Below are 16,953 nucleotides of genomic sequence, written 5' to 3' on the forward strand. Positions count from 1 at the left end.
ACCAGAGAGGACTGTAAGAGGGGCGGCAGAGAGGTAGTCACGAACAACACCAAAAGTTAAATGAAGTGGTGATGATTTATTTAGGTTATACGCCAAACGATTAGCCCTACACCAACCAGCGGCCTCTTCTCTCCCCTTCAACTGTCGCTCTCCTATTCCACAAGCCGCATCTCGAGCAAACACAACATTCTCACCTTCATCTCGTGCCGGACACGCACGCACCCAGATTCCTAGGATACCACACCACCTTCCCCATATCAGAATAACAAAACTAAAACACAAACTACCCATGGCCCTTGAACAATTAATATTGCTTACAAACCAAGACAAATTGAACGAACATTGCATCACAAAGTCCATAAAGATGTCACAGAACACAGTTCATTTCACAGTTCACTTTACATAGTCCCTGAACCATGATGGTTTTGAAACATTCCTTTTCGGTCGAGTTTCAGCTGGGCCTCGTATTCTAGTAACACCTGGAGCGATACAGATATCTTGAGCAGGAACATCCAGTGAGATACCTTGAGAGTCATGAACTTCTACATCGGGTCCCGAACACTTAGCCACCCTATTCAGATTCCATATCCTATGATCTTCTGTTTTCACTGCATTCCTAAACAGTCTTATGACTTTAAATGGACCCTTGAACTTAGATGGTTTTCCCTCCTTCCTTGGAGATCTTATCTTAACAAAATCCCCTTCATGTAATACAGTTCTTTTAACAGCTTTTTCGCTCATCATACCTCAACTTTCTTCTCTCTTTCACCTCTCTCTCTCTTTCACCTCTCTCTCTCTCTCTCTCTCTCCAACCTTCAATGCTATCAACCTGATCACTGACCTCTTTTTTTTTCTCATTAACCCATCTGGGTTCAATCTCACTGTAAGGAACTCTACCTTTGAATAACTGAAAAGGAGTCACCCCTGTAGTGGAATGTGGTGTCAAACGATACTCCCGAACCTTTTTTTTTACTTCACCCTCCCACTCAATATTATTAATAAGTGCTAATTGCATGCATTGTTTCAGCACTTTTATAAAGCGCTCAACAACACCATTAGACTCTGGGTGATAAAGAGCGGTTCTTTTGTGAACCACATTCCTTTCTCTTAAAAAGGACTCTGTTGCATCAGAAACAAACTGCACTCCATTGTCGGTCAGTAAAGTAGAGGGAAAGCCCTCTCTTTCGAACAGGTCATCAAGAAAATTAATTATGTCTCTTGATTCAACCGAATTCACAAATCTGACTTCTGGCCAACGGGAGAACATGTCAATGCAGACTAAAATATACCGGTCAACAGACTTCAGTTTAATTGGGCCTAAAATGTCCAAGGCTATGTCAACCCAGGGACCGGAAGATTCCTCACGTATGACCATGGGCTGAACCCTACACTTTAATACCTTATCTGAACAAGCGCACTCACAGCAGTTCCTCACTACCCTTTCCACCATGATGTCCATGGCAGGCCACCAGTAGGCGTTCCTTAATCTCTCCTTTGTTTTGGAGATGCCCAAGTGGCTTGAGTGAGCAAAATTAATAAGATTCTTTCTCAAGCTAGTTGGTGGAACCAACTTGCTGCCTCTCATCAATAACCCACCAACTACGGACAATTCATTCCTGACCTGCCAGTAACCTGTTAATTCTTCACACAGTTTCTCTTTGACACCCCAACCATTTGTAATTTTACTCACTACATCCTGCAAGATGACGTCTTTCGACAATTCATCCAACCACATTGGTTCTGAGATTGTTCCCTCAGTGACAACGCAGACCTTTATCTCCTCGTCAGCTACAATGTCTGCAAAACACCCTCTTTCAATGATCTCATCATCTTTTCCCGTGTCTGGACACAACCTCGACAGACAATCAGCCTGAACATTTAATGTCCCCGGCATATAAGAGATTACAAATACAAATTCTTGCAATGCCACTACCCACTTCCTGATTCTATGTGAGATCAACTCTATTCCTTTTTTTGTAAATACCTCTACCAGAGGTTTGTGGTCAGTCACAATCTGAAATCTATGTCCCCACAAAAATTTCCTCAGTTTTCTTACTGCCCAAAAGACACTAAGCGCCTCTTTTTCAACAACCGAATAATTGAATTCAGCTCCCTTCAAACATCTGGATGCAAAAAGAATAGTCCTCATTTGACCATGTTTTTTCTGTAACAAAACCGCCCCAAGACCCTTAGAACTGGCATCAGTCATCACAATAATCTCATCGTGTGCATCAAAGCTCCCTAAATCTGCTGCCTTATCCAAGCTCACCTTGATGTCCCGATACTCCTTTTCACATACCTGATCCCACTTAAATTCTGCTTTTTTCTTTAACAATTGTCTCATGTAATAAGTTCTTTCAGCAAAGCGTGGGACAAACTTATTATAAAACTCCGCCATGCCTAGGAATTTTACAAGTTCTTCTTTAGTTTGTGGACTGGGTAATTTTTTTATAGTATTGACTAAACTTTCCTTGGGGCGAATTCCTTTCACCTTCAGCTATCAGAGCAGACTGGCCTCAGTAGATGACACAAAATGTCAATGAGCGTCAAAAGTTGCTGTTGTCGGGGTGCGCGTGAGTTCCTGGCGAGGTATAAACCTCTAGCACGAGACGCGTTATTTCTATGGCTGCTGTTGCTAGGGTTGCGCGTTTGGCTCTCGCGCGCCGAAACTCGAAGGGTAACTGAAGCCGATTAAAATAAAATAAACACGCCAGCACGAAATGAAATACCTGGGCGTGAACAAGTTGACAGAGAAGATCCACGAAGATCCACAGACGTGTTGTCAGGGCTCTTGGCGCTAGTACAATAGAGATTAATCCAGAGCTGCCTACCGTTCCCCTTCCGCAGACTCCACTTTCAGAATCAGTTCCACTTTCACCCTCGTCGCCAATGTAAGAGGGGCGGCAAAGAGGTAGTCACGAACAACACCAAAAGTTAAATGAAGTGGTGATGATTTATTTAGGTTATACGCCAAACGATTAGCCCTACACCAACCAGCGTCCTCTTCTCTCCCCTTCAACTGTCGCTCTCCTATTCCACAAGCCGCATCTCGAGCAAACCCAACATTCTCACCTTCATCTCGTGCCGGACACGCACGCACCCAGATTCCTAGGATACCACAAGGACCTTGTTTCCACAGTCAAGCTCACCACAGAGCGACACTGTGCCACCGACAGGCACATGCAAGCTTTACTGAACGATTCTCCGGATCCATTCTGGACACTAGATATATTCCAAACTTGAGGATTCGGTGGTTAAGAGTATCCACCAGAAATATTAAGACACTGCATGCCCGGAATACAGTCTACACAGTCACTCCTCCTCTTTGATGGGTGAGGAGGCGGGAGGAAAGATGACCATGTGATGAGGGGATCCTTGTGAATGGTCATATAATTTTTGTAAGAAGTGCATGGCAGGTAAGAAGCGCTAGTTTCTCCAAGGAAAGGGTCCAAGCCAGAGACTTCCTGGATTAAAATGCCATATCCTAATGTGGGAGCTTAAACCAGAGGACATGGACCCTAGTCCTCCACGAGAAATGCACTACTGAGAAGATGGTAAGGTCCCACTGTTGTAAGTAATATTTTAGGTGTTGTTGGATTACGCGACCCCCAGCTAAAACTCGAATTGGAGTAACAAAGCTACTTCCTCACTCCTTTTTCATGAACTTTATTAAATTCAAGGCAATCCAACAACACCTAAAATATTACTTACAACAGTGGGACCTTACCATCTTCTCAGTAGTGCAAGAAGCACTAGTTAATCTGGTAGAACACCATGAAAGATTACTAGTAAGAAGGGGCATGCAATTGCTGACTCATGGGGAAAAGAAAATTATTTTCAGTATCAGAAGATCAACCAGGCTGCTGTGCACTGGCTCAAATGAGGAGGCAATTAGAGAAGCTAACACTACATTCAAACCTCATTGTGGAAACGGTACTGACATAATAAAGAATACTGGAGGTAAGCTAAGGTGGAAAAAACAGCCTATTAGCCTGTTTACAATAACAACTGCCAAGTCCTGTTAGGGAAGAGAGAGTACAAAGCAAAGAAAATCAGAAAGACGTTACCAGAAATGATTTAACCATTCTGTCTAGCCCCAATAACAAACATACTTAAGTAACTTGCATAAATATATTTTATATGAGCTTTCTGGAAGCCATGAAGACATCTGCCACTTCTGTAAGAAAACAGAAGGTTGCTAGTTGGCACTGCTTAATCTCCACGTGTGCAGCATCAGCATTAGAGGATTAGGGTGAAGGAACTGACCACCCTGACCAAAACATTCCAAAAGATCAAGTTAAAAAATCCTTCTTGCCGAGTCTCAGGGGATCAGGACAGACTGTGTTCAATAATCCCCCTGCAAGACTCTTGAGATAATTGTTTTGGGGGGTGAATGAATAAGGTATACCCTGAGACCAATCAAACCTAAAAGTATCCATAGGGAACCATCTGGGGGAACTGCGTAGCAGAAAACCGAGAATCCTCCAATCTGGAGATTATGTTTGTCATTTTGGAATGACGACTCAGAGAATCTGCCCTCATAGTCATGGTGCAGGCTAGGTGAGCCAGAACTGGAAAAAGGCTGCATTGTCAAGCTGTGCTCGCCTCCAACAGTGTCCATGATCCCCACCGCCATATCTGTTGACATATTGACCAGTGGTTGTGATGTCAGGGAGAACTTAAACGGTGTCGCCTGACATGGAAGGGAGGAAGGCCTTCAGGGCAAGGATCACCAACAGTTCCAGTTCCATTAATGTTTGGGCACTTTCCTGATGGGAAACCACCTCTTTCACTGGAAGCTTGTGGTATAATTGGCAGATATCAAAGAGGTTTAAAGGCAGTAGAGTGACCAAATGATGATGGAGACTGGAGCTGATGCAGTTGCTATTGGCAATCTTTAGATGCATCCTTGCTCTGAAAAGAGCACTATATCCGCTGCTCTATTTTGATCAGCTGCTATGGCTATCGCTGAAGGATATGATGGGCCTTGGACAGTTGATACTTTGAGGGCTTCTTTGCCTGAGAGGTTCAGCGTGCTCAACATTGCACCACTAATTTTGAATCGCACTAGGGAAGACTCTGCCTTCCCTCCAAAGAGGGATTCACCATTAAATGGGCATGTTCACTAAAGTCACTTGGGAAACTTCTGAAAAGCCTTCAGAGCACATCCATGTATGGCAGTGCTTGGTAATAGCTGTTGCCCTAGACTAAGACACATTGTCAGCAGAATCAGCATTGCACATCAAGATATTGTTGAAACTGCTCAGACCATCCCTGTAAAAATATAAAAACAGCTTTATCTTGTGGCCAGGAAGACCAATAACCACCATTTCCTCCAGTTCTCACATGGCATAGACATAGCAGCCAAGAAGACATTTGCCAAGTGAAGAGTGAATCAGCCAGAGGTGAAAATATTTCAGGCCATAGAGGGTAGCCTTTTAGAATCTCTTTAGAGGTGCCATAGGAAATCAACACACTCTCTGGAAAGAGGAGTGACAACAGAATCTTTGGGTAGGAAGCAACCAGTCTGTGTTATTATGCAAATTATCTGTTGACTGTTTGCCCAAGGAGAGTTTCTCCAAAGCAGCGAGCACCGACTGCAAAAGCAAACGCAGTAGTAGTTTTGGTACCACAGAAGAACAGCTGGAAGATTTTGGTTAAAATATTTTATTTTGCCCTAGCGGTGGGCAAGTCCAAGTCCAAGCCTCTGCAGCTTGTTGTACCACAGAGGGTAACAAACTTATTTCCTCTGGATGGGGTTCAGGAAAGTACCTCCTTCTGTAGAAATTTTGAGGCCACTAGAATTTTGCATGTGTCAGAAAAATTCATTCTTAGGACTGTAAGGAGGGTAAACGTTAACAGTCTCTGAGTCATCATTCTCTGTTCAGCCGTAATCCTTGTCTGGCATAGCAGCACATTTAAACCGATCTGAAAAAAACCTCCATTGGAGGGAATCTGTAAGCCCTAGGTAGGTGATATGCTAGGGACTTGGCATTAAATCAGGCACAAACAGTCTCTTGTTCCTCAGAGAATGTCCGCTGATGGCATGATTCTGAAATCATGATAATGCTGGCTTTGTTGTAAGGGGACGAAGACCATAGCCTGGGGAGGTGTCCAGGAGGAATGGGGCCCTAGAATCACCAAACCTGCAGCAATTTTTCGACTCTTGGAGATTGGGTCATATAGTAGTGTGGCTCAAGTCAAAGATGGCCTGATGAGTCTTCAATCGTAGAAGGGTTGCATATGGGACTGGAATCTCAGACTTCATTTTTAATACAGGAACCTGTTCTGATAACAAGAAACAGACCTTGTATGAGGACAGTGATGAGTCTCATTAGTCCCCTGATGAGGACCATTTCCTTGAGGAATAATCTCTCTCTTATTCATGGCACTTTTTGTTTTTTTATGGGAAGATCTCTTGAAATATTGCTCCCTGTCGAGAAAAATAATGAAGTGTTCAGGGACCGCAAGGGGTTCCTTCACAGGCCTGGGCAATAAATAATCTGGCCTCCCATTCTCTGATGGCCTTCAGGTGCACAGAGGAGCCGCAGTCACAGGCTTGTTAGATGTTCGATTTCAAGGCACCGCATGGAGATTCTATGGCCATACTTTTATGGCACCTGTGACAGGGTAACGTTGAGAAACATTAGGAGGAGGCTTAACTGCTGGTGGAAGCAGAGAATTTGAATTTAGTTTCATTGAAGCCTCATGGAAATAGTCAGGCCTTGCATGTGTAGCGCTGGGTGGCAGCACCTCCATAATTCAGAGGTTTAACACTTCATTTAAAGTAACACATAGTGGTTGCATGAATGCTTACCATTTGCCTTGAGAAAAAAAGTATATATAGGAGCTCCTTAGGGTTGAAAGCATGAATGTGGCTTTGTCCATCATCATAAAATACAACTGCCTTCTATAGAGTACACATAATAAATGTGTATATTTAACAGAAACAGATGCAGACTGTTAAAGGATGAAAGGCAGAGTTGGTCTTGTTGGGTTTCAAACACAAGACCTACAGAGCAATATTTATCTCAGCAGCAAGCATTTATCTCAATCTGCTGGACTACCAACAAAGTTAAGAAAACAAAATAATTAAAAAAGGTATAAATTATACTTTTAGCATTCAAGAGAAGGAAGGAATGCATTAACGGTCATGTGCAAAAAGCCCCAGGCATTCTACAATCCAAATTTGAAGTGGGTGCCTTCTAGTTCACTTTATGGAAGTGGACGAATACAAAGTTGCATCCAATATAAAGTCGACAGTAATTGGTTTGAAGACTGAGGAGGGTCGCATAGTGTTAGAAATATGGTTGAAATTCAAGAAGAAAACAAGTGTTAAAACGCTAATATCTAGATTGACAGGAAAGGTTGTGATCACTGCTCCAAAGCTAAAATTCATGAAAACTGCATGCTTTCAGACACGGGTGTGAGAAAAACTAATAAAGAGAAAAATCTGTGAGGAAATATTATGTATGGTAATCACCTATAATGTCTTAAGTTGTCTTTATGTGGCATATTAATTGAGATGCAGCAGTGGGAAATGATAACTAGAGGGGTGGAAATTGAAAACTGAGAAGGATGAAATTTTCCTGTAATACAGATTATGAAATGTAAAGCTCACCTTTGCTTGGTTAAAGTTAAGGTTATGCGCAACCTTTCCTGCCACAGCACCACCCTGAAATACAAAAAATGGAGTAGGTGGGTTCAATGAACAATATTAAAAGTAAAAAGGATTGTGCATTTGTAGAAGAGTTGTGCTGACAGATTGTAGAAACATTCTTAAACATAAGAAATTATGAAATATTCATAAGCGCTGTTGAAAACTAAACAATAACCTTGAAGTTAAAATGAATTAGTTTAAAAATGTTCAAGAAAAGCAACTGATATGCAAACCTTTTTTATTAAATAATTTGTATAGATGTTTTTAGGTTTTAAGAAATAAAGACATTAATCAATACAATTACAAACATTCCTCATCTGTGTGGAAGTCTCAATATTTGATGTAGTTCAAATTCAAGGAGCTTTACAAGTTTTGTCCCACACATATGCACTATTGTGACACCCAACACATTTTTCGCATGGTTTATTTATTTATTTTTTTAAAACTTTTTTAATGTATATACATCCTTTCAAATATAAGCATGTTTACCTTTGCATTTTGTGGCGTGTACTCTGGGACAAGTCGTGACAGAAGAGTCCAAAGGGCATAGTCTCCTGGATGTCTAGTAAAATAAATGTTATACCAAATTATGGTTGGCCAAGTTGCGAGACAATCCCAGTGTAGATGCACACCATCTATAACCTTAAAGGCTGCTCACAAAATTAACATAAAGATTTAAAAACGTAGTCAAGTATATTGAACAGGAAGCTGTGATTTGTTCTACTGCTCAATACCTATGCAATTTAATGTTTAAGTTGAGTTCTTTGACTGACTGTAGTGAGAAAAGAAGTATTTTAATTCATTACCCCAAAACATTACTTTTTTCTCCACTGCTAAATTACACAGTCGGTGATGCAAGTTAATACACTATAAATGCACATTGTAAAGCATGAGTTTTTTTTAGGTCTGACTATAAAAAGCCTTAGACCATTACGACAGTTGGAAGATCTCAGATATGTGTCTGGTTCCATTCCATCTGACTACCCAATATAAATTATGCACCTAAAAAACATAACAAAATAATGCCAAACAGGTTGGCTTAGTCAATGCTTGTTTCAAATGTTTAATATTTTAATTTCATTTTATTATGAGGAGAAGAAGGAAATGCTAACGTTTCTTGTAGGGTATCTCTTACCTTTTAGACATTTATATGTATCTCCACTGTAATAAGTAAACAGGCCATGTATGTTTAACAGTACTCATATTTACATCAAGAGAGCCAGCAAACAAATTGGATTTGGAATATGTTGACAATCTTTTGACCCTCTTAATTAGATGAATAGGAGTTAGTTTATGATGACCAGTGACAGCAGAGTGACACATACAAATACAAATGCTCAACCACAACAGCAACCCCCCTGCTATCAATAAACTGCTCATCTGAAGTTACTACAGCCAAAATTAACTCAAAACAGACATAAATGTACTCCAGCCCAGCACAACACATGTCCATTTACAGGTACTGCAACACACTACAGTAGAACATAATAGATTCAAGGATGTAAAAAACACCCCATAGAAAATAATGTTAAATGCAATAAATTATTTTTAAATTACACACACACGCACACACACACGTGGATGTGTGTGTTAATTAAGTTCATGCCTTCTTTGATATAAACATTCATAAGGGTTAATCATGATCTGTTTACTCGGGTATCGACAATGTGAATTTATTTTAACTCTGTTAAACTGAGAGAGTCTTACTTATGAAATACTTGATGTTTTTAGGAAACAGACATGGGGAAACGCAGAATAAATCTGCTGTCTGTGTCTGTATTGTCCTTTATTTGTGTTTCTTTCATAACAAGCATTTCATGGTTTGAGAAAGGCGAGAATGGCAAAGCACATCACCAATAAGGGATTCTTTTTTGTATCACTACTCTGAGTGTAGGCAAATTCCTTCACGTCAAAAAAACTGTTCTGATGAACAAGTTGCTTACCTTCGGTAACACCTTATCTGGTAGAGACAATATCTAATTGCTGATTCCTTACCTTTAAATTCTCCCCAGCGTCAGAACGGATCCAGAAGATTTGTGAGTAGTTACCTCTGCGCACCATTAGGTGGTGTTGATAGGCTCTGCATCAGTTGTTGGCGCCATCTGTGTCAGATATGATGCTGTGGTTCCTATAAAGGCGCCATCATTTCACGCTGATGTCAGTTTGTTTTTCAGGACTTTCCAGCGTAGAGTCATAAAGCAACGGACTATTGGTGTGTCAAAAATAAGGTCCTCAAAGGGGAGTCCCTGTCCCTAGAAATCAGTTCGCAGAGCTAAAAGGATTGGTGGGTCGGTAAGGAATTTGCAACTAGATATTGTCTCTACCAGATGAATCTGATAGAGACTTCCATTTACAGACTCCTTACCTTTGAACAGATACCCAAGCAATACCATCCCCGTAGGCCGGACTGCGAACCAAGTTCATTCTAGAAAGTCCTGCAGGACCGAACGAGCACAGTTCTCATCCCTTTCGACATGACAATAGTGTCCAGGCAATAGTGTTTGGTAAATGTGTGCAGAGATGCCCATGTTACCACTTGATAGATTTTATAGACTGGAATTCTGTGTGTTAACATAGTGGTTGCAGGTTTAGCTCGGGTAGAATGAGCACGCAAACCCTCAGGGGGTGCTTCTTGGCTTGTGCGCAGCAGATGGAAATGCAGACTACGACCCATCTGGAGATGTGCTTTTGCACTGCCTGACCCTTGTTTGCACCCACATAATCTACAAAGAGTTGGTCATCCACCCGGAACTCTTAAGTATAATCAAAGTAGAACATCAATGCTCTTTTTGGGTCCAGGTGGTGGAGTCTCTTTCCTTCCTTACAAGGACGTGGAGGTGTGCAAAAAGTAGGCAAAGTGATGGACTGGCCTACATGAAAAGGCATAACCACTTTTGGCAGACAGGAAGTCCTAGTGTGAAGCACCACTTTGTCAGGATAGATTTAAAGGTAGTGAGGCCTAGATGTCAATGCCTGCAGCTCACTCACCTTGCGGGCAGATGTAAGACCCACAAAGAAGGCTGTTTTCAAAGTGAGAAGCCTGAAGGGGCAATTGTGGAGAGGCTTGAAAGGAGCGCACATGAGCAATGTCACAACCAAATTCAGATCCCATTGAGCCATAATGAATGGGGACAGAGAAAAGAGATGAGTAAGGCCTTTGAGGAACCTATGTACAATAGGAGACTTAAGCAAAAAAGGTTGATCAAAGAAGGCAACCTCAAACAAGCAGAAACAACAGACAAATAACCTTTCAGCGTGCCCATAGCAGAGCCTTACTGGACCAAGGAAAGGATAAACAGTGTGAGAGAGAGAGCGAGAGAGAGAGAAAGGGGGGTCAACAGACTTGCCTGTGCACCACGCCACAAATTTCTTCTGACTACAGGCATATACCTTATTGTTGGAGGGACGCCTGGTTGCCATGATTACATTACAGACTTCGGGAGTAAGGTCAAAAGCTGTCAACTGTCGCCGCTGAATCTCCACGCAAGAAGACAGATGGTGGACAGGTTTGGGTGCAGAACCGTCCCCTGCTGATGCGACAGAAGATCGTCCTGACAGGCAGAAGATCCTCCTGAAGGAGGGGGACCGATGGACATGTTCAGCAGCTCAGGGTACCAGACTATTCAAGCCCAGTCCGGAGCCACAAGGATTACTTGTCCCGGTCACTCATGATCTTCTGCAGAACTCTGGGCAGAAGTGGTATGGGTGGAAAGGCACATAGCAGGGCTGAGTTCCACTCAAGACAAAGAGAGTCTGAGCGATGAGCATGCAAAACTGCTAATAATGCGCCTTCTCTGCAAAGGCAAACAGATCTAAATAGGCTCTCCCCAATGCTGAAAGTGACATTACGCCACCTCTGGATTTAGAAGCCAATTGTGATCCACTAGGCATTTTTGGTTGTGTTTGTCCGCTCTTTTATTCAGAGATCCCGCTAAATGTTGAACCACCAGGGAAATGCCCAGCTAATCCAGCCACGTCCAGAGGCGCAGAACCTCTTGACAAAGGGTCCACAACCCCACCTCACCCTGCTTGTAACAGTACCACATGACGGTAGCGCTATCCATGAACACCTACACCATCTTCCCCTTGAAAGGCGGTAAGAAATGCCTTCAATTGTAGCCGGATCACACGGAGCTGCAACAGGTTAATATGGAGTCCGGATTCCACTGGAGACCAGATGCCTCTGATTATCACCTCCCAGAATGCCGCTGCATCCCAGGAGTGACGCATCTATCAGTACTGTCCGATCTGGTTGAGGGAAGGGAGAGAGGGGAGTAGCCCCTTCAGACAATCTACAAAACCCACCTGTCAAATATGTTATGGACTGCCAGTGGGGCAGGCGATAGTGAATCCTGCCACCAACCGGATCCCATGATGGTGTGTGGGCCGAACAGGAGGGTTTAGATACTGCCTGGGTTGGTGGGTTAACTCGACAGCTGGCTGCCAGACCCACAAGGTCTATGGGTATTGCACCCCCTGCCAAGCTGAAGCTTTGGAAAATGCACAGTGGCTGGTAGGGTATTGGCGTGGCTGGAAGCCCCTTACATAGCCATGAAAGGAGCAAAAGGTGGATTGCGGGTAAAGTGGGCCGTAGAAAGGCCCAAGTACCTGGCCGCAGCCTGACTTTTCTTTAAGCACACCAGCGCTGAATCCACCTTGCCACTGACGAGAGCCATCAAAAGGCATGTCCATCAGAGATGATTGGACAACACTGAAAAGTCAGTTGTCCTCAGTCAGACGTGGCACCTCAAGGTTAATGTCAAATAAAGCACTCTGCCCAGTGAGTCCATTGTGTCAAGTCCACAACAAATGGTGAACTTGGCTGCATCCCTCCCATTAGCAACAGCCTGAGGGAGCACGGCTGGGCTTCCTTCGGAACCATTGGCAATATCTGTGCAACCATGTCCCACAGAGGGGGGGGGGATAGCAGCTCGAAAGGCATGTGGTTTCCACAGACTGCAATGCCAGGCTGACCGAAGAAAACCTCTTCTTCCCCAAACTGTCCAGCCTCTTGGATTCCCTGCCTGGGGGTATGTAAGGGAATGCGTCAGGATTTACATGGGACATAGAGGACTGGACCACCAAGCTCTCTGGGGGTACGGTGTTGGGTGAGGAAGTCTGGGTGTCCCGGAGGGTGAAGGTGGCAATGGACAATCAACGTATTCACAGGAACCCCTTTGCTGGGTTTGGACCAGGTCCCCAAAGGGATGTCAGTGAGGACTTTTTTTAAACTGGAGTATCAGTTCTGAGGGGGGAGATTCTTGGCTGCAGCACCTCCATCAAGACATTAGTCTTGACTGCAACTGAAGGTCAAGGACCCCAGCTGCCCTTTATACCACCATTACAAAAGAAGCTCCCTCTCCGTAACCAAGGTAGGGGGAGAAAGTATACCAGTATTTGAAGAAGTATCCAGTCCACTGACTTCACCCCGTTCCTCACACAAGTTCATATTGGCATCTTAAAAAGGCTGGTATTCTTCAGGGCCCAGTGACTACTCCTTTTCTTCAGCCTGCAGGAATAGAGCTCAAACTTTGACCTGGAAGGCCTGGCTCCAGACAGCAATGGAAAACGTGCTGTTTGATGCCCCTCCGGCTCTGTATTGGAGTTGAGATCAGAATGAGGCATCGGGACCGGTGTCCAGGAAGTTAGAGATGGCAAAACTGCCACCAGTCCAGATCCAGGAAAGGATCCTTAGGGACTAAATAGAGCCAGGGATGAAACCACTGGTGCAGAACCAGAAGGGACCCCTGCTGACTCCTTGGGCCCAAAGGCGAGCCAGAGTCGACCCTCCCAAAAATAAGGCATTTGGCCTAATAGAACTTGTTAAGATGGGCAGGGGTCACTGTGGCTCCCCAAAACTCGGGAAGGTGCGGAGCCAGGCCTTGAATGTCAATGCTCCCACGTTTCATCAGCTGACGGATGCAGAGAAGTCTAAGATCTCTTTGACTTCTTCTTATGGAGGACTTACCCGAGTGACAAGATTACTCGGAGTGTGACGAGGATCTCAGTCAACGAGACTTAGCAGAGTGACCCAATGACTTCATCTGCAATGAGGATCTTCAAATCAGCAATCGCTGGGACGTTTCTCTCAACCAGTACCTCGAATGTTGCAGCGTTACATGCTGAGCCGCCACTGCCAGAAGCTTGAGGGATCACTACCTCAAGGCCTTTCGGTACATGGTGTAGCAGTAGGAAAACGCTCGGGGTCATGGTCTCACGCGAGGCACCACAGGCATACAAGAGCGGGTCCATCACCAACATCAGACGGTGACAGGCACTGCAGGGCTTGAAGCAGGCCTTCTTAGATGGAGCAAAACCTCAAACAACTCGACAAAAATTGTTAAAACTTGTGTGGTACCTATACAGGTGCCACAGATTTACTTTTGCATGCAAAGTAGATCAACATCACCTACCAGCACGCAGGGGTACCACTCACTAAATTTTTTCCAGATCCAGTCTGACACATGGAGAAGTTCTAGGATAAGGAATCTGTAGCTAGAAGTCTCTATCAGATTTGTTCTGCTTTACAACTGTGCAATGCTGCAAAGCATGATATTATGAGGAGTAAGTGGAAGAAATAAAGAAGGGAAAGGAATAGCCAGAGAAAAAAGTAAAAGGAGGAGTTTCTGAGATTGCTAAGACAAAACACATGTAAGTAAATTTAGAGAGAGGTTACAGATGGAAACAAGATGAAGTGCTGAAAGGAGAAATATATGAGAAGAGCAGGTGAGAGTGGGGAAAGGGAAGGAGAGCAGAAACAGGAGTTGCAGGTATAGGAAGAGGTAAGGATTGAAAAGAAGAAGTAATAGGAGGAATAACAGCCTTGGGGAAGTAGAATATACAAGATGAGTAGAACACGTACGAAGGTAAGATTACAAGAGAGGGATGGGAAATCAACCCTTATAGAGAAACAAAGTACCAAAAGAAGAGAATAAAGTCATATACAGCTGTAGGACAGAGAAATAGTGGAGAGAGGCATTCTCCAACCCTAGTTCCTAGGGTATTATTCTTACACTCTATACAATACATTTTCCCCAGGCCTTTCGCAAATTATTTTCCTCTTTACCTCAATCTAACACCCCATTCCATCTCAATGGCCTGCCCCAGAATTCTTAGATTACCTATGGTAGTCTCCTTATTCCTTCGGTGTAAAATAAGTTTACCTCTTTCACAAACATTTTTTGATTACACAACTAGAAGCCGAGGTCTCAGCTCTTAAGACCACCCATTCACTGTAGTACTGAACACTCATCTCAAATTAAAGTATGCATATAATACTGCAGTTCTTGAAAAACAAGTTACTTACCTATGGTAATGCTTTTTTAAGTAGAAACTAACTTCAGATCCCTCACCTTAGAATATTCCCCAGGCATCAGACTGGATGCAGAAAATCTTGAAAGTACATATGTGCGCAGATAGGTGGTGCGCCCATGTTGGAAGTGACATTGTGGTACCCATATATGTGCCACCCCAGCGAGCTGACATCAGTTTCTTGCATGACTATATCTATACCAAAAATCTGGAGCTGCACAAAAAACAGCGTCCAATGGGATCTTTTAGGTGAAGAGTCCAGTTTGCAGAATGGGGAAGATGGGAGAACTGGTGAGGAACCTATGGTTAGATAAAGTCTCTGTCAGGAAAAGCATTATCTAAGGTAAGTAACTAGTTCTTCTGATAGAGATTTCTCACCTCAGAATAGGTACCCAAGCAATACCTCCCTGGGGTTGGGCCTTCAAACTGGCTTAAACCAAAAGGTCCTGAAGGACGAACCTGGCAAAATGACCATCTCAAAAGATCTGACTGACAACTCAGTAGTGCTTTGTGATTGTGTAGAGTGACGCTCATGAGCCAACCTGGTTGATGTCCAGGACAGGTACTACTTGAGCTAAGACGGTAGTAGCGGCCTTGGCCGGGGTGAAATGGGCCATCAGACCCAACAGCCTCAGTCAGTCTCATTGAAATCAAGGAATAAGGCTGAAATCAGAATCACAGTCCAAATAACCTTGGTCTTCCACTCCAGAGACAGGTGCGGAACTGCACAGTATCCAGATTGGCTCAGATGAAAGGGAACACCTGGGAAAGTCAAGTGTGGTTTTGACATGTTGATAGTGAACCCCCAGCAAGCACACAAGATTTGTCGTAGCTTGTAGGTGGGTAACAATTGCCTTGGGTGAGCCCGCCTTCAGCAGCCATTCAACGAGATAGGAGAAAATTGGAACCCCCAAATACAAAGATGTGCTGCAACCACTTCTGTCACTTTTGTAAACTACAGAGGGGTGCTGGTAAAGCTGGAGGGGAGCACAGCAAACTGGAAATCCATGTGGAATTAGGAGTCCTGCAAGTTCAATGCTTATTTTCAGCCTCCAGGATCTAGGGCGGGCAGACAGACCCTGATCCAACGTGAACATCTTGAATTTGTCTTTCCACAGAAAGACGTTTAGAGGGTTCCGATCTAGTACGGGACTCTGTAATTTTTCAGCACCAAGAAGCAGCGGGAGTAGCAACAACGTCCTATCTCTGCTGCTGGCATCCCCTTGATGGCTCCTTTGCCCAACAGAGCCTGCACTGCCAGATGGAGTAAGGAGAGATAGTCCTCCATCAGTTGTACTGGGAATGGTACCACTATAGAAAAAGAGGCACCCTTAGACCCATGGGAACCTGGGCCTTAACATTTAGGCCCTCATTATGAGTTTGGCAGGCAGCGGAGGCCACCTGCCAAACTCAGACTGTCATCTGACCGCCAATGCGGCCAGAACACAGCCGGCACTATTACAACTTTACTGCTGGGCCAGCAAGCGGAATGAAAATGTCACTTACCCAGTGTACATCTGTTCGTGGCATCAGTCGCTGTAGATTCGCATGTTTTGCATAGCTCGCCATCTGGTGTTGGGCCGGAGTGTTACAAGTTGTTTTTCTTCGAAGAAGTCTTTCGAGTCAGGGGACCGAGTGACTCCTCCTTTTGTCTCCATTGCGCATGGGCGTCGACTCCATCTTCGATTGTTTTTCCCCGCAGAGGGTGAGGTAGGAGTTGAATTGTAGTAATAGTGCCCATGCAATGGAGTGACTAAGTATGTACCTATTTAAGGTTGAGATGATACATATACAAATAGTTGAAGGTAACTTCCAAACTGCTACAGGCTCCCGGGGAGGCGGGTGGGCACATGCGAATCTACAGCGACTGATGCCACGAACAGATGTACACTGGGTAAGTGACATTTTCAGTTCGATGGCATCTGTCGCTGTAGATACGCATGTTTTGCATAGACTAGTAAGCAGTTATCTCCCCAAAAGCG

The 16,953-nt window shown here is 43.9% G+C and overlaps 1 protein-coding gene across 4 annotated transcripts in view; it reads right to left on the reverse strand.

The window, feature by feature from the left end:
* Positions 1–16,953, reverse strand: part of SKIC3 (SKI3 subunit of superkiller complex) — a 1,026,707-nt gene that overhangs the window by 459,479 nt on the left and 550,275 nt on the right. For all 4 annotated transcript variants that reach the window (XM_069225585.1, XM_069225575.1, XM_069225607.1 and 1 more), the window contains exons 32-33: positions 8,150–8,222; positions 7,622–7,675 (exon numbers count right to left, since the gene is read on the reverse strand). In XM_069225585.1, coding sequence (XP_069081686.1) covers positions 7,622–7,675; positions 8,150–8,222 — 127 coding nt within the window. The remainder of the gene's footprint in view (positions 1–7,621; positions 7,676–8,149; positions 8,223–16,953) is intronic.

Source organism: Pleurodeles waltl, chromosome 1_1 (assembly GCF_031143425.1).
Source record: "Pleurodeles waltl isolate 20211129_DDA chromosome 1_1, aPleWal1.hap1.20221129, whole genome shotgun sequence".
Lineage (NCBI taxonomy): Eukaryota > Metazoa > Chordata > Amphibia > Caudata > Salamandridae > Pleurodeles > Pleurodeles waltl.